The sequence below is a fragment of the Callospermophilus lateralis genome, chromosome 20 (genome assembly GCF_048772815.1).
Source record: "Callospermophilus lateralis isolate mCalLat2 chromosome 20, mCalLat2.hap1, whole genome shotgun sequence".
Lineage (NCBI taxonomy): Eukaryota > Metazoa > Chordata > Mammalia > Rodentia > Sciuridae > Callospermophilus > Callospermophilus lateralis.
In genome coordinates, this window is record NC_135324.1 from 4,224,824 (window position 1) to 4,251,108 (window position 26,285).

The window sequence follows — 26,285 nt, forward strand, 5'->3', positions numbered from 1 at the left end:
CACCCATATGATCACCCCAGGATAAGATCGCTATGGGCACACTGTATCTGTCAGGGGAAAACAGTCTGTTTCAAAGAATTGTGAATATTCTTGGTGAGAATCAAAGTAAAAACTCAGCACTGAACCTGGAGTTCAGTTAAGTTAGCTACTTAATGACAGCAGAACCAAATATAGATTGTTTTTAATAAAACTAGGCAGATGTAGATAAAGAGTTTTTCCACCCCTTGAGGCAAACCTAGGGATGCTACTGTGAGCAAAAGTCTTGCAACAAATTCACTCCACTGATTCTACCCATCACGGAAGTCTGCACAAGCTGCAAGCCTCAACAACTAAGCATTACAGGTATTTTGGTTTTTTTCTTTTAGTGCCAGAAATTGAATCAGGGGTATTTAAACACTTAGGACACCTCCAGTTCTTTTTTGTATTTTATGTAGAAACAGGGTCTCACTGAGCTCCTTAGTGCCTCACTAAGATGCTGAGACTGAGTTTGAACTCGCAATCCTCCTGCCTCAGTCTCCCCAGCCACTGGGATTACAGGTGTGCACCACCACACGGGGATGGAGTTCCACCGCCTAAGTACTAAAATACAATTCACTCAAATAGGAACAATTACTCGCACAACAAAACTAAAAACCCTCCGGTGGTTGGCAGTAGAGCTCCTTATATAGCTCTTGAGCCACTGTGATTGGTCGAAACTTATGCAAATTAGGGTTTGGAAATGTACTAATACTATTGGTCCAAACTTATGCTAATTAGGGTCTGGAAACGCTAACGCTATTGGTCAATTCTTAAGTCCTGCCGTTCATTCAAGTGGGTTGCGGCTGCAGTGCTCCCTGCAGCGGGCTATGCCCAGACCAGGCCCCTGAAGGTCAGCTCGCCTTGCGCTGGCCCCCTGTGCCTGCATGGAGGGCAGCCCAGCGTTTGCCACCTGCGCTTCAACCTATCTGGGTTGCAACTGCACTAACCCATCTGGGATGCCACTTCTTGGCAGGGACCAAGTAGACTGGCCAAAGTGTTGGTGCAGGACTTTACCATATATCTATTCTAGATAGTTTCTTAGCTGGTTATTAGTATTCCTAATAAATGTTCACATCTTAATAAGATTGCTTGTAATATGGCAAGATTGTTTTGTCACATTCTGCATTCTGTCCTGGAATCCCCTGACCTGCTCAACTATTTTATGAAATTTTGAATTTATTAAGATTTACGGGGGTGGGGGGGGGGCTGGGGGTGTGGCTCAGTGGAAGAGCGCCTGCCTAGCATGTGTGAGACCCTGGGTTCTATTCTCAGCACCACATACAAATAAATAAAATAAAAGTCCATCAACAACTAAAAACTATTTAAAAAAAAAAAAATTACCAGGGCTGGAGATGTGGCTCAAGTGGTAGCGCATTCACCTGGCATGCGTGAGGCACTGGGTTTGATTCTTAGCACAACATAAAAATAAAAATAAAGATATTATGTCCACCTAAAACTAAAAAATAAAATTAAAAAAAAAAGTTTACCATTTGTGCTGTACGCTTGTGTGAGTTTTTACAGATATGTAGTGTCATGTATTTTACCATTACAATGTCATATGGTTACTGATTTCACCATCCCTAAGACATTCCCCGTGCTCCACCTATTCACCTCTCTGACTTGTAGTGCCTCTGGCAACCAATCTCTCTCTCTCTCTCTCTCTCTCTCTCTCTCTCTTTCTGTTTGGCACTGGGAATTTAACTCAGGGGTGCTAGAACAATGAGATATATTCCAATGCATTTATAATTTTTATTTTAAGACAGGGACTCCCTAAATTGCTTAGGGCCTCACTAAGTTGTTGAGGGTGACCTCCAACCTGTGATCCTCCTGCCTCAGCCTCCCAAATTGCTTGGATTACAGGTGTGCACCACCGTGACCCACATGCATTTATGGTTTGGATATGAGGTATCCCCCAAAAGCTCATGGGTGAGACAATGCAAGAAGGTTCAGGGGAGAAATAATTGGGATTATGAGTCTTAACCCAGTCAGTGAATTAATCCCCTGATAGGATTAACAGAGCAGCCATTGAAGTGGCTAGGTGAGACTGGAGGTGGGAATTGGGGCATAGCTTTGGGGTATATATTTGTACTTGGCAAGTGGAGACCCCTCTCTCTGCTTCCTGGTCATCACGTGAGCTGCTTCCCTCCACCACACTCTTCTGCCATGATATTCAGCCTCACCTCCAGCCCCGAGGAATGCAACCAGCCTTCTATGGACTAAGACCTCTGAAACTGTGAGCCCTCAAATAAACTTTTCCTCCTCTACAATTGTTCTGGTCAGATCTTTTTGGTCATAGCCGTGAAAAAGCTCACCAAAACAGTGTTTTTACTATCACCATAATTGTGCCTTTTCCAGAATGTCATTTGGTTGAAATCACACAGAATATGGTCTTTTCAGAAACATGGATTCCTTTCATTTAGTAATATGCATTCAAGTTTCCTCCACGTCTTTTCGTGGGAACTGCAAAACAGTTGGTTTATAACAACAGCTTGCTGTGTTTTGGCAGTGGCCCCTAAACGTTGACCTGTTACAGGCTTGGTCCTTTACCTATGGCGCTATTGGAGGTGGTGGGGCCTTTAAGAGGTGGGGCCTATGGGCAGGAAGTGAGGTCATGGGGCGTGGCATCTTAACAATATTGTCTTCCAGCCCATGATCATAGGCTCTCTCTTCATTTATTTACCACTTTGATTTCTTTCATCAGAATGTATACTTTCCCACCTGCAGATCCTATCTGTGTTTCGTTATATTTATCGCTAGATATCTCTTTTTTTTAGGTAATGCTATTGCCTATCTCAATTGTTAAGGGAGAGTAGCCCTTTGCATGAGGTATGTTTTGCAGTTGTTGACACTGGGAAGTGTCAAGGTACCAGAATTGGTGTCTGCCAACAGCCTGCTTCTTAGTTAATAGACAGATGTCTTCTCCCTGTGACTTCATGACACAAAGGACAAGGGAGTTCTGGGAGGTCTCCTTTATTTGTTTAAGGCAGTTATGACACGAACACCTTCATGCAGAGCCTCCCAAACGCCCACCTCCAAATCGCATCCTACTGGGGATTCAATTTGAGGCCTAGGAATTCCAAGGGCACAAACATTCGGTCTATTACCTCAGGGTCCAATATCACTACTGTGACTCTTACCATCCCATCCAACATCCCAGAGACTTGGATGGAGAAAAAGAGAAAGAATCCTGGCACAATGGTGCATGCCTTTATTATGGTTTGTATTCTCCAACCTGTCTTTGTTTCTCACTTTCGATCTACTTCGGGTTCAGCAAACTGCAGTCCCATAGCCCAAACTCAGCCGGCTCTCTGTCCCTGGCACATTGCCATGATCATGCATGGAGTCTTTTCTAACTGCTTTCACACTGCACAGGTGAATTGCGGGCCACCTGGCCTGCAGAGCTCAAAATATTTACCTTGCGTGAAAGAAAAGGGGGCGCAGGCGCACTCCAAGGATAGAGGCATCAGCAGATTTATGATCAGGCCCCTGACAGGCTGCTCCAGGCAGAGAGAGAGAGAGAGAGAGAGAGAGAGAGAGAGAGAGAGCAGCTGTATTACCATCTACAGGCCAGAATCATGGCTGCCCATCAGGGGTGGGTTTAGGCCTAGCTACTGACAGAGCATCACCTGATTTTGCAGAAAGCAAGTTACTGTTTCTTGAGAACACAGAAGAGCAACTTTTTATCTCTCAAGGACAGAGCGGAGACCAGCAAGCCTCTATCTCCTGAGAATAAGAACAGCATTGATAAAGTGTGGGTGGGGAAAGGAAGATGGACGCAGTGTTGCCAACAGAAAAAGGATTTTTTTTTTTTTTTTCACAGAAATCATTTGTCCACTGCTGGGTCTACCAGGGCTCCACGATCCCAAGTCCCTTGGGTTAAAAGCTTGGTCTTCAACCTGGCAGGGTAGGACAGCGGCAGAGACTTTTAAGAGAGAGGGCCTATTAGATTTATTTGGTACCAGGGATTGGACTCAGGGGCGCTCAGCCACAGAGCCCCATCCCATCCCCAACCCTGTTGTGTATTTTATTTAGAGACAGGGTCTCCCTGAGCTGCTGAGGGCCTCGCTTTGGCTGAGGCTGGCTGTGAACTTGCGATCCTCCTGCCTCAGCCTCCCCAGCTCTGCTGGGATGACAGGCATGTTCCACCACACTGGGTGAGAGGTATTAGGTTGTCACTGGGGTTATTACATTCACAAGGGAATGTGGAATTCCCTCTCTCTCTCTCTCTCTCTCTCTCTCTCTCTCTCTTTCACACGTGATCAGGAGGTGAATGGGCCTCCTCCACTACATACTTCCGATATGATGTCCTGTGCTGCCCCAGATCCAAAGCAAGGGGGACCAGTAAGGGACTGAAGCCTCCTTAACCATGAGCCAAAATAAACCTTTCTCTTTTTTTAATATTTATTTTTTAGTTGTACTTGGACCCAGTACCTTTATTTTATTTATTCGTATGTGGTGCTGAGGATCAAACTCAGGGCCTCGCCTGTGCTAGGCGAGCGCTTTACCACTGAGCCACAACCCCAGCCCATAAACCTTTTTTTTTTTTTAAAGGTGACTATCTCAGGCATTTTATTACAGTAACAAAAAGCTGACTCGCACACCAGTTCTGTACTGCTATATTAGCAGATTTCTTGGGTCTATTAGACGGCTCAGGACAAAGAGTGGTCCCTCTCAGACCTGGTCATCTTAAGCGCATGTGTGTTTTCTTCTAGGCCACAAAAAGTATCAGCCCCAACTTTCCCCAGTGAATCCTACCCCTGAGCCACATAAAGAAGCCTCTATAGCCCAATCTCACATTTGTAACAAATGAAGTATTTGAACATAGAAAAAAAGATAAAGGGGATACACACACCCCTAAGTCATCAGTAGTTATTTCTAATGGTTAGAATTCCAAGAAATATTTATTTTTTTTCTTGTGTATCTGTATTTTATTCAAGTTTCTATAAGGAATTGGTGCTGTCCAGGAGTGGGAGACGTTATTAAAAAATGGAAATAACCAATTTACAAAGCCCTTTCTGTATTTCTCGTCCCTCTTCTTTCCCACACCTCCTGGGCCCCTCCCAATTTCCCTGCTTGCTCTGTCTCTGTGTCCACGACAGACTGAGAAGTCCTTCTTTTTTCTTTTTCTCTGTGTGTGAGCTGCTCTCCATGAAACCCAGGGCCTCAACCCTGAACTCGCAATCCTCCTGCCTCAGCCTCCCCAGCTGAGCCCTGCCACTGAGCTCTATCCCCAGCCCAAGAAATCCTCTTGGTGACAGGGAAAAAGTCAGGAATAGAAAGAAACTGGGTGTTTGGAGCCAGAGTCCTGCGTTCAAGAGCTGATGTCGCCCCGTGGCCCTCACCGTTGGGTGCAATGGCACCGCCTTCCCTCGCCAGGCCCCGTGGGTGGCACGCTGGGGACATCAGGGATGAGCCAAAGCAAGAGAGGAGGTGAAGAGTCAGAAATACAAGAAAGAGAAGGTTGTGGGCGTGTTTTGTAGACTTTGGAAGGAGAATTTCCCATCATCCTCCATCCCCCAGGATAAGGCACAGGACTGATGGATTCCTGCTCCCGCTGGACCCCACGTCTGCCGGAATCTGCAGAGTGTCATCTCCTGGTCCCCCATGTTGGGGGTCTGAACTCTTATCTTATCACACATTTTGGGAGTCCCAAAGGTTACTGGGAGAAGGTGGTCCATCCCCAGCCTGTGGGGAGGTCAAAGGTCAGCATGCTTCACTTGCTGGACATGGGGGACAGGAGGCAGGCAAGTTGGGGTCAGAGATGGGGGTGAAGAACTGCTTCATGAGGAGATAGAGCTAAGCGAGTCCCCTTTTTGCTGTGTGATCTTAGGCAAGTGGCTCAACCTCTCTGGGCTCCAGTTGGCTTCTCTATAAAAATGGAAACAATAGCTGGCACCCCAGGAGGCAAAGTTTTGGCATAAAGGGTGGTGCCTGAGGGTTAAATTTAATGTTAACTTAAGGGATGCCCATTTTTATGGATAGGGAAACCAAGGCCAGGCTGTCTGGCTGTTGTCTATGACCATGTCTGTCTGTCCGTCTGTCCAGTAAGCACGTGCCTGCTGAGTCAGGCGGCCTGGCCGGCGGTTTGGGAATGCAGGGAAGCCAGATGCCACGCTCATCTGCTGAGCTGGCCGGGGCAGTGAGCTGTGCCACAGAAGGCTGCCCTGTGAATCACGCATGCACGCATGCACGTGCACACACACAGGAAGGTGAGGTCACTCAGGTTAGACGTGAGCAGGGACTTCCCTGACTGCTCCGGCAGGTCTGTCATGGCCTTTGACATCTTGACGGAGAGCCAGAAAATGCCCTGCGGTTTGCATTTCTAGAAGGTTCCCTGGTGATGCAGAGACTACTGGTTTGGGGACCACACTGAGGAATAATCTAGTTCACGTCCTTTTGCATGCGTCAGGGTGGACCTCAAGATTCTTCTTAAAATATCCCCGGGGTCAGAAGACTCGTTGCTTTGCTTATCAGGGTATTTAATTTCTAGATCTGATTTGGAAGATAGGAATTTTTGTTGGTACTTGTGCCAAGTTGAAAACACAAACTCTGTGGGGCTGGGGTTGGGGCTCAGTGGTAGAGCGCTCACCTAGCATGTTTGAGGCGCTGGGTTCGATCATCAGCACCACATAAAAATAAAATAAAGGTGTTGTGTCCACCTACAACTAAAAAATAAATGTTTTAAAAAGAAGAACAATTGGAAGAGGGTCTCCCTCTCCCCCCAACAACCCATCAAATTACCAAGCCCCGCCTATTTTCCCCCTCTCTGAATCAGTGTCATCCAGTAGAAATCCATTTGGAAGCATTTTGGAAATTTGGTAGCTCCTAAAAATTCTGCAGTGAGATTTTTAATACTCTATTTTAAACTAGTAACTCGTTATGTGCAAAATATGACCTTTCGGATATATCAGGGGCACTTTACCACTGACTTACATCCCAGCCCTTTTTAAGTTTTATTTTGATACAGTCTTGCTGAGTTGCCCAGCCCAGCCTCAAACTTGGAATCCTCCTGCCTCAGCCTCCTGGGTAGCTGGGGTTACAGGCATGTGCCACTCTGCCTAGCTCAGAATATTATTTTAACAGATCATCAGTACCAAAAAGGGGATGTGCCTTCCACATACCAGGCGACTGTTCTACCACTGAGCTACAACCCCAGCCTCTGAGGCTGGCTTTGAATCGAGATCCTCCTGCCTCAGCCTCCTGAGTCACTGGGATTTCAGGTGTGCACACCATACCCGGCTCCAAAAAAATTCCCTGAGCGTTTTATGCTTTCCTTGATCTTGGACCTAACAAATACATAAACGTGGGCCAAGGCTGTAGCTCGGTGACAGAGCACTTGCCTAGCATGTGTGGGGCACTGAGTTGGAGCCTTAGCATCGCATGAAAGTAAAGAAATAAAATAAAGGCATGCTGTCCATCTAAACTACAAAAAAAAAAAAAAAAAATTTTAAAAATCAAATACATAATGAGGAAACACAAGTCATGAGAAAATGTATGGAGGCCTCTGAGATAGGTGACTCTTGAACAGAGACCTAAGACATGCTTTCTAGGCAGAGAATATTCTAAACGCCTGGAACAGCTAGTGCATAGACTGGGGTGGGGTGGGGGGGGTGGTGCTTGCCTGGAGCCATAAGGACACTCCAGTGGAGCTGGGGCAGAGTGGGGGAGGAAGTCACAGGAATCAAGGTCAGAGAGAGCCTGAGGTGTGGGGCAGGTGTCACAGGACCTTTTGAGGTTTCCTTCCGAGAGTGGGGCATCATGGGCGGGTGCTGGGCAGAGGGGAGATGTGAGCAGACCTGGATTCCAACAGGACCCTTTTTACCGTGATGAAAACAGGGGGCGGGGACGAAGTGCAGTGGTGACTGTGGAAGTCGGGGGACAGGGCTGGACTGGAGACATGTCAAAGGTGGGAGCCAATGGAATTTTCCAGAAGGGTTGGGTAAGTAGGCTATGAAAGAGCAAAGGGTCAAGGCTGATTCCAAGATCTTTGGTGTGAGCTTAGGGTCTGGCGACTCCTTTTGCAGGAAGCCCTCCTGGGACCCGGCTCCCTGGGCCTTGCCCGTCTCCCCTGCGGCCTGGGTGCTCCCCGACTGTGGTAGCTTTGGTTTCCTGTCCTGCAGCCCGGGTGACTGGTGAGGGTGTGAAAAGCAGAGGCCCGATGAGGGCAGTCCCTCCTGCCCCATTGGGTGGGGCCTGGGTTTTCCCTCTTGTGCAAGGCAAAGGGTTCTCTCCAAAATTGTCCAGCTTTAGCCCAGTTTCCTGCCCAGAGAGGGCACTGCCAGTCCCCACCTAGAGGAGTCCTGAGCCTCCTCTCCTGCCCCCTACGCCACAGCTGTCTATCAAGAGCAGTGGCACCTGGCAGTGGCCTCCAACCTGAAAAGCGGGTCAGGACACATGGCTGGGATCTGAATCAGGCTCCCTGGTGGCAGGTGGAAGGGGCACCTGAGCCACGCCCCCAGCTCCTCCCCTCCCAGAGCTTGGCCCCGCCCAGGGGCACTTGAGACACACCCCCACCCCCTCCCTTCCCAGACCTTGGCACCCCCAGGGGTCCCTGAGACACCCCCCCAGCTCCTCCCTTCCCAGATCTTGGCACCGCCCAGGGGCACCTGAGCCATGCCCCCAGCCCCTCCCTTCTCAGACCTTGGCACCACCCAGAGGTTCCTGAGCCACGCCCACAACTCCTCCCATCCCAGAGCTTAGCACCGCCCAGGAGTCCCTGAGCCATGCCCCCAGCTCCTCCCAACCCAGAGCTTGGCACCGCCCAGAGGCATCTGAGACACGCCCCCAGCTCCTCCCCTCCCAGAGCTTGGCGCCGCCCAGGGATCCCTGAGCCACGCCCCCCACCCCTCCCTGCCCAGAGCTTGGCACCGCCCAGGGGCACCTGAGCCACGCCTCCAGCTCCTCCCCTCCCAGAGCTTGGCACCGCCCAGGGGCACCTGAGCCACGCCTCCAGCTCCTCCCCTCCCAGAGCTTGGCACCGCCCAGGGGCACCTGAGCCACGCCTCCAGCTCCTCCCCTCCCAGAGCTTGGCACCGCCCAGGGGTCCCTGAGACACGCCCCCAGCTCCTCCCCTCCCAGAGCTTGGCACCGCCCAGGGGCACCTGAGCCACGCCCCCCACCCCCTCCCTTCCCAGCGCTTGGCACAGCCTAGGGCTGCACAGCTGGCCCATCCTCATCCTCCCACAGCCCAAGGGCAGGGCCATGTCCCCAGGGATGGGCCAGTCTATGGCTGCCCCCTTCTTCCCCTTCTGGGGTGTTGTGGGAAACAGTCAAGTCCCACAGGAAGACCTGGGGCCGATAGCGCTGGCAGGAAGAAATGCCACCCGGGTGAGCCAGTGGGGCCCAGGGGCAAGTCATGGTCACGGTGGCCCCGCCCCCTCCCTGTCACGGGTGCGCCTGGCCTGTCCTTCCCCTGCCCAGCCGGCATCCACACAGTCTGCTCAGAGTCGCCCTGCTGCTCGGACCAGACGAGGGACCCAGGTAAGGGGACCCGGGGCGGGGGAGCCGTGGGCGGAGGGGCTGTTGGTTTTCAAAGGGACCAGGGAGCCTGGGGCCTCCCAGGGGTGGCATCGGGTACCTCCTCGGGGGACCTGCTCTGCATGTTCCCGGCTGACTGAGAACCAGCCTGCCTGTGCCTGTCCCTGGTAGGTGACCAGCTCTTGATTCTGTCACCAGCATGCTGCAGGGCTTCAGAAAACCCCTTGACCTTGCTGTGCCTCGGTTTCCCCATCTGTCCACCTGGCGTTAGGATCCTGAAGACAGGAGGGCCAGGGTGCCTCTCCCCCAGGGTCTCAGCCTCTGCTCCCAGGACAGTGAGTCCAGACAGCTGCTCCTGCCTTGGGCCCCACCCCTCCCTCTGGGCATCATTCTTTTTTGGGGGGAGGGGGATACCAGGTTACAGTTCTGTGCTTATTATTTTCTTCTCTTTTATTTAAAAACTGCCCCCAAAGATTTAAGGATCCTAACTGGGGTGTCAGGAGTGTGTGTCATGGCAGTGGCACTGAGTGAAGCCTGGGGTGTTCTGTTTAGGGTCCAAACCAAGCAGATCTGTCAACAGGACTCCTCTCGGCTCAGAAGTTCCTAGAACTCAGACTGCCATAGCCCCAGAGGACACGTGCCACCCACACTGGGGACTCCCAGGGGCCGTGCTGGGCGGTGCCGTGCCCGCCTCCTTATTTCACTTTTGCAATCCTGTGTGTGAAGTCTCCCTCCTCCTTTTTTTTTCTTTTCTTCAAGTAGAAGCTTTACTGAGATGTGATTCACACACTGTGACATTTATCTATTTTTTCTTTCTTCTTTCTTTCTTTTTTTTTTTTTTTTTTTTTTTGAGCTAGGGATTGAACCGGAGGGTGCTTAACCCCCAAGCCACAGCCCCAGCCCTTTTTATTTTGTATTTTAGAATAGGGTCTCGCTAAGTTGCTGAGGGCCTTAGTAAGTTGCCGAGGCTGGCTTTGAACTTGTGATTCTCCTGCGTCAGCCTCATGAGTGGCTGGGATGACCTTCATGGACCCAGTTACAATTCACCCTTTAAAAATGTACAATGCAGGGGCCAGGCACAGCTCGGGAGGCTGAGACAGGAGGATCATGAGTTCAAAACCAGCCTCAGCAACTTAGTGAGGCCCTAAGAAACTTAGACCCTGTGTCTAAATAAAACACAAAATAGGGCTGGGGATGTGACTCAGTGGTAGAGGGCCCCTGAGTTCAATCCCTGGTACCAAAAAAAAAAAAAAAAAAAAAAAAAAAAAAGTACAATTCAGTGGATTTTAGTATATTCACTGTGTTGTGCAACCGGCATCTCTATCTAATTTAGAGCATTTTTATCATCCCCAAGATAAAACCCCAAATCCTTTAGCAGTCACTCCCACGTAACACTCATCTGCTTATCTCTACAGCTGTGTCCCTTCTGCATATTTCATATAAATGGAATCATACAGCATTTGGTCCTTCCAGACTAGTTTATTTGACTTAATGTCATGAGGGTTCCTTCATACGGTGGCGTGGAGCTAGTCTTCCTCTTGACGGCTGAATAATATTCCATTGTATGGTTACATCCCCTCTGGTCCATCCATCCACCAGTTGATGGGCGTGTGGTCGTTTCACCTTTTGGCTATTTTAATAGTGCTGTTGTGAGCCTTCCTGACCCTGCCTTTGTGTGGATATAGGTGTTCAGTTCCTCTTGGGCATCAACCTGGGATGGGGACTTCTGGGTCGCCTGGTAGATCTGCTTAACATCTGGGGGAACTATCAAACTATTTTACAGTCGCACCAGCCAAATGTCGAAGGGTTTTGATTTCTCCACACTGCAATCAGCCCTTGTTATGGTGTGTGTGTGTGTGTGTGTGTGTGTGTCTTACCCTGACCATGTTTGTGCGTGTGACGTGGCCTCTTGTTGTGGGTTTGATTGGCATTTCCCTGATGACTAAGGATGTGGACCATCTGTCTCTTTAGAGAGACATCCATGCGGATCCTTCCTTTTGTGTGTGTGTTTTTCTTGTTGTCCACTGTGTGTGCTGGGTGGGGGAGAGAGGCACTTAGGGCCTCGAGAAGTTGCTGAGGCTGGCCTTGAACTCGCCACCCTCCTGTCTCAGCTTCCGGAGCCGCTGAGATTACAGGTATGCGACATGGTGCCTGGCTGGGACCAATCCTAATTGGCTCTTTTTCCGGGCTAGCAACCTGCAGTTCCACCTTCTTTTCCTCTCAGCAGTTCTGTGTTCGTCGGCTTTCAGTCACTGTAATGAAATAACTGAGATAATTCACTTATAAAGAAAAAAAAGGTTATTTTTGGCTCATTTTTGGAGGTTCCGGGGCCTGATTGGTTTGGGCCTGCAGCGAGATTGTGCATCATGGCGGGAGTCCATGGTGGAACAAAATTGTCTTCCTTGTGGGGAGAAAGAAGAAGAGTCTGGGGTCCCACAGTGCACTTCAAGGGCAAAGACCTTCCACTATGCCCCACTTTTTAAAGGTCCTACCACCTCCCAGTAGTTCTGACAACCCAGTCTCTAAGGCCTGGGCCTGTGGTACATACTTGAGACCCCAGCCAGAGCAGGTTCCTGACGCACTCGGACTTAGTGTTCTGAGATCTGAGTTCCTACCCACTGTGTGGTCTTGGCCAAGTCCCTTGTCTTTTCTGGTCCTGTTTTGATGTCCTGGCTGTGACACTAACTTGGGGAAGGGAGATATTCCCTCCTTGGGGAGCCCGGGGATAACGTGGGCTTGAGGCAGGAAGTGGGAAGTAGGAGAGGTGGAAGAAGGGGTACGAATGTGTGGACGATCTTATAAAAAGAAAGAGAAGATGCTAAAGAAGCATCGCAGGCCCTGGCTGTTTCTTGAAGCTCTTGAGTGCAACGGGTTGTGATTTCTTTGGGTAAAGCGTTTTCTCCAGGCCAGGGGCCAGGGGCCAGGAGATAGCAGAGAGCCAGAAAAACATGGTGGCCACTCCCAGGGAGCTCAGAGGATCTTTTGATCCTTCAGTGCTGGGGCGGTGCTACCATGGAGCTGCCTTCCCAGCCCTTTTCAAATTTTATTTTGAGATAAAACTCTCGCTGGGTTGTCCTGACAGTCCTCAAATTTGTGATCCTCCTGCCTCAGTCTCCTGGTGCCCGCCGAACCAATTTGAACCCCAAATGTCCCTTTCTGGGAGCATTGGAAAGACCTCACTATTTCCTGCAAGATACGCACATGCTTCTCTGGGCCCTCTTACAGATCCTGTTAAATTTACTTTCCCAACTTCTTTGATGATTAAATTGATAAACTGAAGAGTTTAAGAGCCTTAGTCCCCTAGAGAGTCACCCCTACAGGAAGGACCTTGCAGAGGGCAGCCCCCATTTTCTCTGCACATGAAGAAACGGAGGTCCAGGGTGACCCACCAATGTTCAGAGAGGGGGAGGCTGGAGGCTGGCCATCCACATGGGAGACTATTGTAAAACTCAGGAGAAAGGATCTGGTGATCTGAGTGGACCACACTCGGCCTTGATCACCATTCAAATCTCCTTGAGCTACGCCTGAGCCCTAACCCCACTTTTCTGATTCCAGATCCACCAATAAAGACCCCAAAGGGGGGACTTGGGTTTGGTAAGTGCCGATATTGCAGATTCGTTAGGGCACAGTCCCAATGCCCGCTCACTCCCACCATCCTCTGGGGCTGGGTATGGCACTTCATCCCCTGCACAGAGCCAGGGAGGGAGGGTGGGAACTGCAGAGCAAGACCAGGCACAGCTCTCTTGGCTCCCCAGCCGGTTCCTGCAAGAGCTGACCCACTCCTGGGACAAGGGTGTGACTCATCCACCAGGGGAGGGCCTTCGGGGCTCAGTCACCTCTTCCTCCTCGGCCCCACCTCCTGACACACTGGCACCGGGGATTGACTTTCCAGCCCGTGAACCCTGGTGGACACACATTCAAACCTGGGGCTCCCTGGTGGCTTTGCCCAGCCCCGTACAGGATCCAGACGATACAGAGTCAGCCTGGGTCCCCGTCCTGACTAGGTCCATAATCCCATGGAGGAGACAAACCCTAGGTGTGTCCAACTCCCTGCTGAGCCCTGGGCAGTGTCCAGAAACAGTTCCTCCCTCGAGTTGGGCAACAAGATGCCCTACCTTGAAGAAGAGTCTAGAATGAGCCAGAGGTGACTAAGGTTTGGGACAGTGATGTGCTAGGAAATAGTGTGGGAGTGCCCCCTGGGCCTCCCCAGGTCCCGTTCCTCACTAGAGCTCCTTCCTGCCGGTTGTTAGCTTTGCAGGCGGTGCCCTGTGCCTCTGGGCCTTTGCATGTACTGTTCCTGGTGGCCTGTCCAGATTTAGCCCCAGTAGCCCTTCTTTCAGGAACTTTCCTTGTCTGACCCTGGTCTGATCAGGGGCCCCGGCTTCTACATCCTCCTAGTATATTTTTAAATCCTTTGGGGACAAGTTGGCAACTTATTCAACATAGTATTGCCAGTGGCAACAACTAGTAGGTGCTCAATTAATGTACAAATATAGGAGAGAGGTGTGTGCAAATGGTATTCAGTTACAAATGCTGAAAATCCTGAGTATAATGATTTAAATAAAAGGGAAGTTTATTTTTTCTCCAGTTACAAGAATACAGGCAGTTTCCAGTACTGACTAAATAGCTCGACAATGTATCTACATTTGCTCTGGGTTTTCCTCATAGTCATAAGATGGCCACTGTAGCTCCTGCCATCACATTCATGTTTAAAGAAGAAAGGGGGGGGGAATATAGCATAATTAGGCTCTTTTGCCAGGAAAAGGAAAACTCTTCTCAGAATTCCACTTCCCAATGGACAAAACCAGATCACATGGCTCTCTCCAGCTTCCAGGGAGGTTCCTCATTAGAGATTATCTCAGCCATTGAGATAATTGTTCACTTGTTGTGTGCAAAGAATTCTTTTCAAAATACAAAGGTGCCCTGACTAATAACTTAAAGTTATCAGTCACTCATAAGCTTGATATCAGTTAGGATTGTGTGTGTGTGTGTGTGTGTGTGTGTGTGTGTGTTTTCTGATACTGGGGATTGAACCCAGGGGTGCCACTGAGCTACATCCCCAGCCCCCTACTCCCTTTTTAATCATTTTAAGGTCCCATAAGTTTCTGAGATCTTGCTAAGTTGCCCAGGCTGGCCTTGAACTTGGGATCTTCCTGTCTAAGCCTCCCAAGTTGCTGGGATTACAAGCATGCACCAGAGAGCAGTTAGTTTTAATGTCTAGTGACCTTGTGGTACTTAGTTGAATTCTTCCTGAGAAAGGAGAATTTTTATTCTAGAAAAGGGTAATGGACCTTAGACCTAAGAGATAGATAAGGGATGAGCAGGCTGGGGCTAGACACCAAGGGTAACAGAAGTTCTGTTGGAGTTGGATCATATTAGCTTTGCGTCATTATATCAAAATGTCTGATATAAATCAACTTAAAAAGACAAAAAGACTTATTTGGGTTCACAGTTTTGAACATTCCAGTGCATGAGCAGTTGGCCCTGTTGCTTTGGGCCTGTGGGGAGGCAGCACATCATGGTGGGACTGTGTGATAGAACAGAACTGCCCCCCTCCTGGCCAGGGAGCAAAAGAGAGAGAGAAAGGAAGAGACCAGGGTCCTACCATCCTCATAGAAAAGGGCGTGTCTCTAAAGACCTAAAGACCTCCCATTAGGCTCCGCCTCTTAAAGGTTCCACCACCTCCAAAAACTGCCACCCTAGGGACAAAGCCTTTAATACGTGGGCTCTTGGGGGATGTTCAAGATTCTAAATTCTTGAGTCGGGCATGATGGTGCACATCGTAACTCCAGTGACGTGGTAGGCTGAGGCAAGAGGGTTGCAAGTTTGAGGCCAGCCTGGGCAAAATAAAGTATAAAAAGGATGGGGGGTGGAGTTCTGCGGTAGACCACCCAAGTTCAGCCCCCAGTATGGGAAAAAAAAAATCCAAACTACGGCACATAGAAAAGGAGACACTTATGCGAGGCCCTGGGTTCCCTCATCAACATGTGACCTAACTCTCTGTCAAGGTCCCACCATCCCAGTTTACAAATGAGGTGATTAGAGAAGTGAACTGCACTGCCAAGGTCAAGGTCAAGCCTGTGCTCAGTAGTAGGGTTGGGGCCTGATCGATTCAACCCCAAAGCACATGCTCTTGCTACACATCAAATATCGTCCTTTGGCACAGGTACCCATCTCTGGCTGGCATTTGGTTAACACTTGCTGTATACCAATGGTTGTTCCAAATGCTTTGTGTGCTTAAACTTGTGCCTTCTGCATACCGATACCATTTAATGAGTGCTGTTACTGTCACCCATTTCACAGAGGAGCCAACTGAGGCTCAGCAAGAGCATCTGGCCCAAACTTCCATGACTGCGATGGTCATTCCTACCTTGATAGCAAGGCGGGATTCCAGGCTGAGATGCAGGTCTTGTGGTAGATTCTCTAGACCAGTGGTTCTCAGTCGAGGGTGACTTTGGTCCTGGGGTTGGGGGGGGGGACACTTGGCAATGACTGGAGATTCTGTGTGTGTGTGTGTGTGTGTGTGTGTGTGTGTGGTGCTTGGGATTTTTGAACCCTAGGGTCTCACCCCTGCGAGGCAAGCACTGCCCCACTGGGTTACAACCCCAACCCCTGCAGACATTTGGAATGATCCAAATGGTGGAAGGGGTGCTGTTGGTCCCCCAGGCCCGGGAGCTGCTAAACATCCTACAGTACACGACAGTAAAGATTATCTGGCTCTAAATGTCAACGGTGCAGAGGTGAGAAGCTCTGGTCGTCATAGGGAATGAAGCTAGGAGGAGAACTAGGGTAGGAATCAGAATGTAGTCAGCATCGCTAAGCTAAGCTGCTATAACAAAGAGGCCCCAAACGCAGGGGCACAAGGAAGAGAGAAGCTTATTTCTCGTGTTCAAAGCAGTTCAAGGGTGGGCAGGTCCAGGCAGGCGGGCAGCTCTGTACATGAGGCTTAGCAGGACCCGGGTTCCCTTTGCCTCTTGGCTCAGCCATTCCCAGGGTGTTGACTGGAGCTGATTCACCACCCCAAGTCTTACATTCAGGGATGTAGCAGCTTGGCATTCGTGCATGCAAGAAGCAGGAAAGAGGAAGCTCTGATGCCAACAGGAGTCAACCTAGATGCAGCTGGAGCCAGGAAGTCCTGGTTAGGAGAGCCGGTTGTTAAATGTTCAGGAATTTGGAGAGCTAGTTGTTAAACACAACCATTAGATGATGTGAAAAAGAAAATAAGTGCTTCACATACACCACTTCTTCGTTTATTTTACTGCATTCTCAGTTGTTAGATATCTGAGCACTGCAGAAGATTCGCATCTTTTGTACCCAGGTGGTGGGATACTGTGCCATGTGCACTACTGTGCTGCTCCTCCCATGTGCTCAACCATGTCAAGGAGACGTTGCAATCACTCACAATAGAGTTTTTTTTTTTTTTAGTGCCAGGGATTGAAATTAGGAGCCACATCCCCAGCCCTCTTTTGTATTTTACTTAGAGACAGGGTCTCACTGAGTTGCTTAGCGCCTCGTTTTGCTGAGGCTGGCCTCCAACTTAGGATCCTCCTGCCTCAGACTCCCCAGCCACTGGGATACCAGGTATGCGCTGCCACAATAGAGTCTTTACACCCCTGAAATCAGTCAACCACACATCAGAGCTTGATTGTCTTGATTGTCTAAATTTAAGAAAGCCATCAAGAAAATGAGAACATTCAGATAGAAAGTTAAACTGTCCTCTTAGATCAGTGTCAAAGAAAAAATGAACCAACATTAAGACCAAGCAACCTCTTTGCCGCATCTCTGCTGAATTGGGTAGTCATCAGGCACTTATTTGAAGTCTGATTTTGCGACATTCTCATTGGCAGTTTATAGTAGTTTTTTTAATTTTATTTTTTTTTTTTAATTTTTATGAAATACCATGTTACACTGAAGGCATAGACATATGGGATTTCTGTTGGCTTCTGGTTTGTAAACTGCATGCTAAATAGTTACATCAGAAAAATTTATAACAAGCCTGTGTACACGTCTAGGTACACACTCCCCCGCCCCCAGGGCCACCACCCATTTCTCAACACACCACTGCACATACCACATCTGCGCATGTGCCGCTGGCCAGGATGTAGTCACGTGGCTACCCCCAGGTGCAAGGGATTCTGGGAAATGTAGTCTTCAGCTGGGTGAGCCTGTGCCCAGCAAAAATCAAGTCTGGCTCCAAGTTCCCCAGGGAAGCATCTGCTTGCTGGAGTTAGATGTTTGGATTTTTTTTTTTCCAGTTATGGCCTACTGTGCTGCCATCGGAAGGCCCACCTCTAGTTACCCCTCCAGAGTTCAAGAAAACACAGAATATGGTGTCCTAAAGGGACATATTTGCAAACCTCCCTCTGCACCTAAAGTGCTGCTTCTTGACCTCACCTTGACCATTTATAGTCATTTTGGTCCAAAAATAATCAGGTTCCAGCCTGACTCCATCGTGCCCTGGACCGATGTTTTCAAGTGCATTAAATAGAATTTGAACACTAGTCCCTCCAACACAAGCCACTCCATTTCTGCCCCAGTATCCTCCTCTATGGGATTTTATAAAAAACAAAGGCAACAATCTTTTGGGAAAAATGTTCTGTTGTCTGGAAATCACTTTCAAATGTGAGGAGTGATTAATCCCAATTCCTGCCCGACTGGTTTGTTATTGGGCGCAGATGGAATTCAGGACACATAAGCCCTTTGTAAAGCTAACTGCTAGAGTGATATAAGTATGTTGCATTTTTAAATAATGAACACTATTGGTTGTTTTAGTCTAACAAAAGCAATTCTGTTCTCAATTTAGAGAATAGAAGGTCATAAATAAGAAAATTAAAATACCCATAATAGCACCCAGAGAAAAATCACTATTTATTTTTTTGATATAGCTTCGAAAGTTATCAATTTATAATCATATATTTAGTTTTGGGATCCTCTTTCTATTCCTCTCAACTCTCCAACAAGATTTTTTTTTTCTTTTTGGTTCCAGGGATTGAACTCAGAGGCATTCGACCACTGAGTCTCATCCCCAGCCCTATTTTGTATTTTATTTAGAGACAGAGTCTCACTGAGTTGCTCAGGGCCTCACCATTGCTGAGGCTGGCTTTGATCTTGGGATCTTCCTGCCTCAGCCTCCCGAGCGGCTGAGATGACAGGCATTCACCACTGTACCTTGTCCCAACAAGATTATCTTGAAGCAGTTTCCAAAATCAGATATTTTATCTGAAATATTTGGCCACGTGTCAGTAAAATTAAGGATAAATGTAACACCAATATAACACATACACCAAGATAAATATCACACCTAAGAAAATGTTCTTAATGTTATCAAAAGATGATCATTATTCAAATATCCCTAATGGTATATTTATTTTTTAAAATTCTTTTGAAGTTATAAATGAACAGAATGCCTTTATTTTATTTGTTTATTTTTATGTGGTGCTGAAGATTGAACCCAGTGCCCCACGCATGCTAGGCAAGTGCTCTACCACTGAGCCAGCCACAACCCCAGCCCTATATTTCTTTTTTTTTATGAGTTGTTTTTCTTATATATTTAAATCTTAGGTATTTATCTTTTAAAAAAATATATATATATATTTGTTATAGGTGGACTCAATACCTTTATTTTATTTTTATGTGGTGCTGAGGATTGAACCCAGTGCCTCACGCATGGCAGGCGAGCATGCTACCACTGAACCCCAACCCTAGACCCTGTCTTTGTGTTATTTGTTTGCCAGGCTCTTTATATATTAAGGACATTAGCTAAAGTGAAATTAACTATCTTTGTTTATCCTCCAGAGAAAAAGCCATGGATGCTTTAGGATCCTCCTCCCACTCTCAAGAAGACAATCAAATCCACAAAGAGACAGAAGATCTGGACTGTATGTTTGCCTTCTCTGATCCTCTGGGCAAAGCCACTTGGCAAGTGGGATCCAGGAGGAGGTTGGACCGAAGAAGACCTTGCTCAGCTTATTTGATGCAGGGGCTCAAATCATAGCTGAAATGATTTTACACACACACACGTAATCGGTCCAGTCTGTCTCCCAACCCTTTGTAGCTGAGGGGACCCTTATTTATTTCCCAAATCTCATGGCCTTGTTAGGTGAGATCCTTGAACCCCTGCACCTTCCATTGACCTTAGATGTCCCTCCGGACCCCTCTACCACTCCCGGGGTCCGAGTGGACCCCTGCTGGTCCCCGGGTGGGAAGGGTCAGAAGCACTCACCCCTTGCCTGTGTGTGCCTCCCAGATGGAGAGACAGATTTCCACAAGCAACATGGGAAGTCTGAACTCTTTCCCCGAAAGCAATATGAGAGAGACAAGTCCTCCTCCTCTTCATCCTCCTCCTCCTCATCGTCCTCCTCCTCCTCTTCCTCCTCCTCCTCCTCCTCCTCCTCCTCAGGTATAGCAATGGTGTTAGGGGTGGCCCTGTAGATCAATGGCAGAGCACTTGCCTAGCATGCTTGGTGGGGTGCTGAGTTCCATCTCAGTCCTGCTTAAAATAAATAAATAAATAAATCATGTATTTTTTTTTATTCACTTAAAATGCATAAAAATTGGGCTCGGGTTGTGACCCAGTGAGAGATCGCTGGCCTAGCACATGTGAGGCACTGGGTTCCATCCTCAGCACCACCTAAGATAAATAAATAATTGTCTAAAACAAAAGTATGAGAGTCACGCCTGTCATCCCAGCCGCTCGGGAGGCTGAGGCAGGAGGATCGCAAGTTCAAAGCCAGCCTCAGCAACCCTGTCTCCAAATTAAAAAAAAAAAAAAAAAAAAGACCGGCATCTGTGGTAAAGCACCTGTGGGTTCAATCCCCAGCACTGAAAAAAAGAAAGGGGTATAGGAATCAAAATAGAAATATCAATAGTGAAATAGGAGGGAAAAATCACCCTTGGGGGCTGGGGTGGTGGCTCAGTGGTGGAGCGCTTGCCTAGCATGTGTGAGGCCCTGGGTTCAATCCTCAGCGCCACATAAAAATAAATAAAATAAAGGTATTAAATACTACAAATATTTAAGAAATAAAAAGAGATGTCAGGCTCAGTGGCACCTGCCTGTCATTCCGGTGACTCGGAGGCTAACGGATCACAAGTTTGAGGACAACCTTAGCAACTTAGTGAGACCCTCAGCAACTCAGCCAGTCCCAGTCTCAAAATAGAAAGAACTGGGGTATGTAGCTCAGGGGGAAAGTGCCCCAGGTTCAAGGCTTTGTCAGAAAAGAAAAGAAAGAAAGAAAGAAAGATCGGTTAAGTGATACAGAAAAAGAGGCAGGTCTCATAACCCCCAGTCCCCAAAGCAAAACTCCTTTTCCTAAAAGAAAAAAGAAAAAGTTCTAAAAATCCCAACCTGAGGTTCTCCTACAGCTGGTTTGTGCTTGTTCCCTGAAGATAGTGGCGATGAGGACCGGCACCTCAGAGTTCCCGGGAAACGTGGACGTGGACGGAGCCCAGGGCCCGGTCACCCCCACAGGGACCGGTCACTTGGTAGGCACAGGCCTTCCCCCTTGCTCCTGTTCTTCATCTTCCTGGGGAAGTCAGAGAGAAAGATGTCACATCGTAGAATTCATTCGAGATCATAAATACTTGGTGAAAATTCCCACATACGGTTATGTAAACCACACGTGGCTCTGGAGGCTGAGGCAGAAGGATTGCGAGGTCGAGGCCAGCCTCAGCAACTTAGTGAGGCCGTATAAGCAACTCAGCTTTTCTCCCCGTTGATCCCCGGTGCTGGGGGGTCAAATCCAGGGTCTCATGCATGCACACTACCATGGGATACACCACTGAACTACACCCCAGCCCTAATAGACCCCCCAAGCCTCAGTTTCCTTATCTTTATAATGGGTAACTGCATGAGGTTCCCTCTGGAGGCTGAGAGCCCTCGTGAGGCTAAGCTGCCTCGCCTCCAAGCCCTGGGACTGTGTTAGTTTCTCTGGCTTCAGACCCATGAGAGATGGAAATGGCCCTGGGACAGTGTGTCTGGGGACAGCTGACCTAAGGGGACTGTCTCCACTCAGGTGCTGAGCACGGGGACCCTGACATTTCGAAGGATGAACTTCAGCTCTATGGAGGTGAGGGGTTGTCCAGAACCGTTGGAGAAAACAGAATCAGGAGTCCTCAGGGCTTTGGCAAACGTCGATGGGGGTGATCGTGTGCTTAAAGGGGGCATGTGGGGACACACGGGGTGTCTTCCTTTTGCTGAGACTTGTTTCTAGGAAATCTTCCCTTCCCTTCTGAGCTATGGGAGGACCTAGACAAGTCAGTCAACCTTTTCCGGGCCTCACCTTCCCAATCAGCAAAATGGGACATGATCAGTACCCCCCTGGGGATGCTGGGCTGTTTAAAAATGCTAGGCAAGTCAGGCGCCGTGGCTCACCCCTGTCATCCCAGCGGCTCTGGAGGCTGGGGCAGGAGCATTGCGAGTTCGAGGCCAGCCTCAGCAACTTAGTGAGGCTGTATAAGCAACTCAGCGAGACCCTGTCTGTAAATGAAATATAGACAGGGCTGGGGCTGGGGCTCTGGGGTGAAGGGCCCCTGGGTTCAATCCCTGGAGCTAGAGGCTTATAATCCCAGCAGCTCAGGAGGCTGGATTAGAATGATCTGCAAGTTTGAGGCCAGCCTGGGCAACCTAGGGAGGCCCCAGCCTCTGCCCCCAGAGGATCATGGGTAGTGACCCCTGGTTTTCCTTCTGTGCAGGTGGAGAAGTGATGCTCTCCGGGGAATCAGGTGAGTGTGTCCATGCAGGGACGAGGGCTCACCCGTGCCCTTCCCGAGCAAGGCCTGGGTGTCACCTCTCTCCCACTGGCCACCCACTGCCACTGTGGGTGGCTCTGAGAGACAGGACCCCAAGGCTTCTTGGGGCCCTGGAGCTCTGGCCGGGTCTCAGCAAGCAGGCAGGACTGACCACAGCCTGGGGCCAGGAGCCAGTGGAGATTAGAAAGGGGGCCTAGGCCAAAAGCAAGGCGGGGATTTGGTCAGCCATTGGCAGACAGGAAGAATCTTCTGTGGCTGGAGGATTTTGACAGGTCACCACCTCTGGCTTTCCCCAGGGTGGAGACGCCTGTGAAGGACCCCAAGCTGGCCTGGCCACTAACCTTGAGCTTCTCTATTCCAGGACTCCGAAGGCGAGGCTCAGACTCAGCAAGTGGTAAATACGCAGCTCTGGGGAGAGCAGGAGGGGTCCTGGGCTTCAGGGGGTAGGAGGGACCTCAGATGGCCTGAGAGAATGGGTCAGTCCCAGCAGGGATGTGGTCATCAGCCAGAATGTCACCATGAGGCAGGAAAGGAGCTTCTAGCACGGGGAGGATGGAACAGAACTCAGGCTGAGGCCCGTGGAGGGAGGAGGGCGAAGGCCGGCCGGCCTCTGGCTTTGTGGTTCCAATGGCTGCTCCTGCTCCTGGCTGCTGTGCGCGTCCCTCGACCCACAAGGAAGCATCCGGGAGACCAGTGCTCAGCAAGGCAGGGAAGAGAAAGCCCCCTGCCATCCTTACCAAACAGTTAGCCAGGCACGGTGGCCCACGCCTGACCTCCCAGCAGCTCAGGAGGCTGAGGCAGGAGGATCTCCAGTTCAAAGCCAGCCTCAGCAAAAAAAAAAAAAAGTGAGGCCCTAAGCAACTCAGGGAGACCCTGTCTCTAAATAAAACACAAAATAGGGCTGGGGAGGGGCTCCGTGGCCGAGTGCCCCTGAGTTCAATACCTGGTACCAAAAAAAAAAAAGTCAAACACACTTGTCTTTTATTCCCAAGGAGAAGAGGAGGCGGCCTCTGAGTTACAAAGACTGAACATAAAGAAAGACGGTAAGGAAACGCTGTTCCCAAGCCCGTGTCCCTGGCTGCTCCCAGCTGCTGTGGGGACAAAGTGACTGGTGGCCTAGGACAGTAGTGACCGTAGCCCTGCAGTGGGCAAAACCCCTGAGCCCTGAGTCACCCCAAGAAGCTGCGACAGTGATTCTGATTTGATTCAGATGTGGAAACGGAGGCTCAAGATGGGAGGGTGACTGATGTCTACCCAATGGCACGGCCTTGAGCGCTGGCCCTGTGCTATTTGTGCTGTATGTGAGGTCGCTCGGGTGCCAAGTGCCTCAAAAGGGGCTCAAAAGTGCAGGCCATGTCCGAGTTGTTTTCGAAGATGTCACACCCCAGAGGGAGAAATGGGTCTCCCCTCGCCCCTGTGTATTCGAGCACAGTCTGCCCCTTCCCTTCCCCTCCCACCCCTCTGCCCTATCTAGAGTTCTATTCCTCCCATACTCTTTCTCCCTACCCCACTATAGTCAGCCTCCTCATATCAGAGAAAACATTCGGTATTTGGTTTTTGGGGATTGGCTAACTTCACTTAGCATTATCTTCTCCAAAGCCATCCATTTACCTGCAAACGCCATGATTTTGTTCTTTTTTATTGCTGAGTAATATTCCATTGTGTATATATGCCACTTTTTTTTTTTATCCATTCATCTATTGAAGGGCATCTAGGTTGGCTCCACAGTTTAGCTATTGTGAACGGTGCTGGTATAAACATCCATGTGGCTGTGTCCCTGTAGTATGCTGTTTCTTTTTTTCCTGAGAAAATAGATTCGGGGAGAACATCTCTATCGGGAATTCATTTTGCATTGCTGAGAAATCAAGTGAGGAAGAAAGAAGAAAAAAAATGTTTGCTCATGCCCCTCACGGTCCAGGTTGTCTGTCTCCAGAGAGACCTAAGTTGGATGCTTTCTTCTTACACAGTGTCTAGTTCTGCACGATCGGCATTTTTCCCCTAAAGCGTAACTGACTTCAGAGCCAAGAATGTTCCAGAAATATTCATTTTGATTTTTTTCCCCCTAGGAGCAGGCAATTTTGGCCCTCCCCACCTTTCTTTTACTTGCTTTCAAAATGCCCTTGATGGCAGTGGTTGGCAACATCCCTGCTGTCTGGGGACACTTTCCCATCCAAGAGCCTATCATTGACCTTGAGTTGTATCCATCAGAACACAGAGGCTCAGAGAGGTCAGGACAGTTGTCCAAAGCTTCAGAGCACATCAGAGTCTGTGCTGGACATTTCCTGCAGCCTTGGCACCCGACTCAGGGAGCTGACCTTGGTCACCTTTGTAACTTTAAACATGGTGTGTGTGTGTGTGTGTGTGTGTGTGTGTGTGTGCGTGTGTTGTGGTTTGTCTTTCGGTGCTGGGGGATGGAACCCAGGGGCTTTTTAACACTAAGCGACATCCCTCGCCCTTTTTATTTTTTATGATTTCGAGAGAGGGTCTCACTAAGTTGCGAAGGTGCTGAGGCTGGCCTCCAACTTGTTGATCCTCCTGCTTCAGCCTCTTGAGTTGCTGGGGTGACAGGTGTGCACCTCCGTACCTGGATCTCATTGCACACTTTTACAATTTTGGAGGGTTGGAAATTTGGGGGGGCCCTAAGTCACCAGTGAGCCTTGGCAACTTAGCAAGACCCTGTCTATACGTAAATAAGTAGGGCCAGGGATGTAAGTCAGTGGTAGAGTGGTCCTGGGTTCAATCTCCAATACCAAGGAAAAAATAAAAAAGATCCGGGCACCGTGGCACACACCTATAATCCCAGAGGCTTGGGAGGCTGAGGCAGGAGGATCTCGAGTTCAAAAGCAGCCTCAGCAATGGTGAGGCCCTAAGCAACTCAGTGAGACCCTCTCTGTCTCTCAATAAAATGCAAAATAGGGCTGGGGATAGGGCTCCATGGTTGAGCGCCCCTGAGTTCCATCCCTGGTACCAAAAAAAAAGAGGCCACTGTGCCCACATTCAGTCCTAGCACCTCAGGAGGCCGAAGCAGGAGCATTGCCTGAGCACAGGAGTTGGAGACCAACCTGGGCAACACAGGGAGACCCCGCGTCTCCATCAATACCAACAAAATCAAGCAAGAGAGGACAGGGCTGTAGCCCAGCAGCAGAGCACAAGGTCCCTGTCCCCAGGACCACCTAAAGAGGGAGGGGAACGGGAAGGAGACCGTGATCCTATGGCTCTTCCTTTGCAGACGAGTTCTTCCACTTTGTCCTTCTGTGCTTTGCCATCGGGGCCCTGCTGGTGTGCTACCATTACTATGCGGGTGAGGAACCCTGGGAAACTGGGAGAGGGCCGCAGGGGTCGTGGGGGAGGCCAGGGTCCTGCAGACCAGTAGGCTGACCAGGCTCTCCTTTGCTGTCCTCCAGACTGGTTCATGTCCCTCGGGGTCGGCCTGCTCACCTTCGCCTCTCTGGAGACCATGGGCATCTACTTTGGGCTGGGTAAGCCCCCCGGGGAACCCCCCAAACCTCATGAGTGTGCTTGCCCATGCACGCATGGATCCACAGGGCTGGCCATCTGTGCTGACCACGGACTAGAGAGCGACCATCTCAACTTATTATTAATTATTTTTTAAAATTCCCTTATACTCCTGATTTCTTCCCAGGTGGACAGGAGGGTGGGCCTGGGCATGGACCCCTTGCCCCGGGCACAGCCCTGACTGGCCTTTCTCTCTGTTTCTGAGCAGTGTACCGTGTCCACAGCGTCCTGCAGGGCTTCATCCCCCTCTTCCAGAAGTTAATAGGTAAATTTGGGTATTTTCCCTCCTCTTCCCTGTTAGGAAAGGAGATTTGGCATCTCTAGGAAATACCCCGCCAAGGCAGGGGACTCGGTGTCAGTCCCACCTGGGGCCTGTTTAGCAGCTGTGTGGCCCCAGAAGGGCCCAGGGCCTCTCTGTGCATCCTGTTGGCTTTGCTTTCCAGGGTTCAAGAAGACCCCCTGAGGCCACGGGGACAGAGCCACGTTCTGGGAGACCACAGGAGACCATCCCAAAGCAATCAAGAGAG

At 49.5% G+C, this 26,285-nt stretch overlaps 1 protein-coding gene across 1 annotated transcript; it reads left to right on the forward strand.

Annotated features, from left to right (window-relative positions):
- The first annotated feature begins 9,473 nt into the window (after window positions 1-9,473).
- Window positions 9,474-26,285, forward strand: Tmem40 (transmembrane protein 40). The gene is made up of 12 exons (XM_076841217.1): window positions 9,474-9,498; window positions 19,291-19,373; window positions 19,742-19,894; window positions 20,881-20,976; window positions 21,507-21,560; window positions 22,186-22,215; window positions 22,604-22,636; window positions 23,235-23,285; window positions 25,472-25,543; window positions 25,647-25,721; window positions 25,967-26,023; window positions 26,202-26,285. The coding sequence occupies exons 2-12, from the start codon at window positions 19,301-19,303 to the stop codon at window positions 26,219-26,221; spliced, it is 714 nt and encodes a 237-aa protein (XP_076697332.1). The 5' UTR covers window positions 9,474-9,498; window positions 19,291-19,300; the 3' UTR covers window positions 26,222-26,285.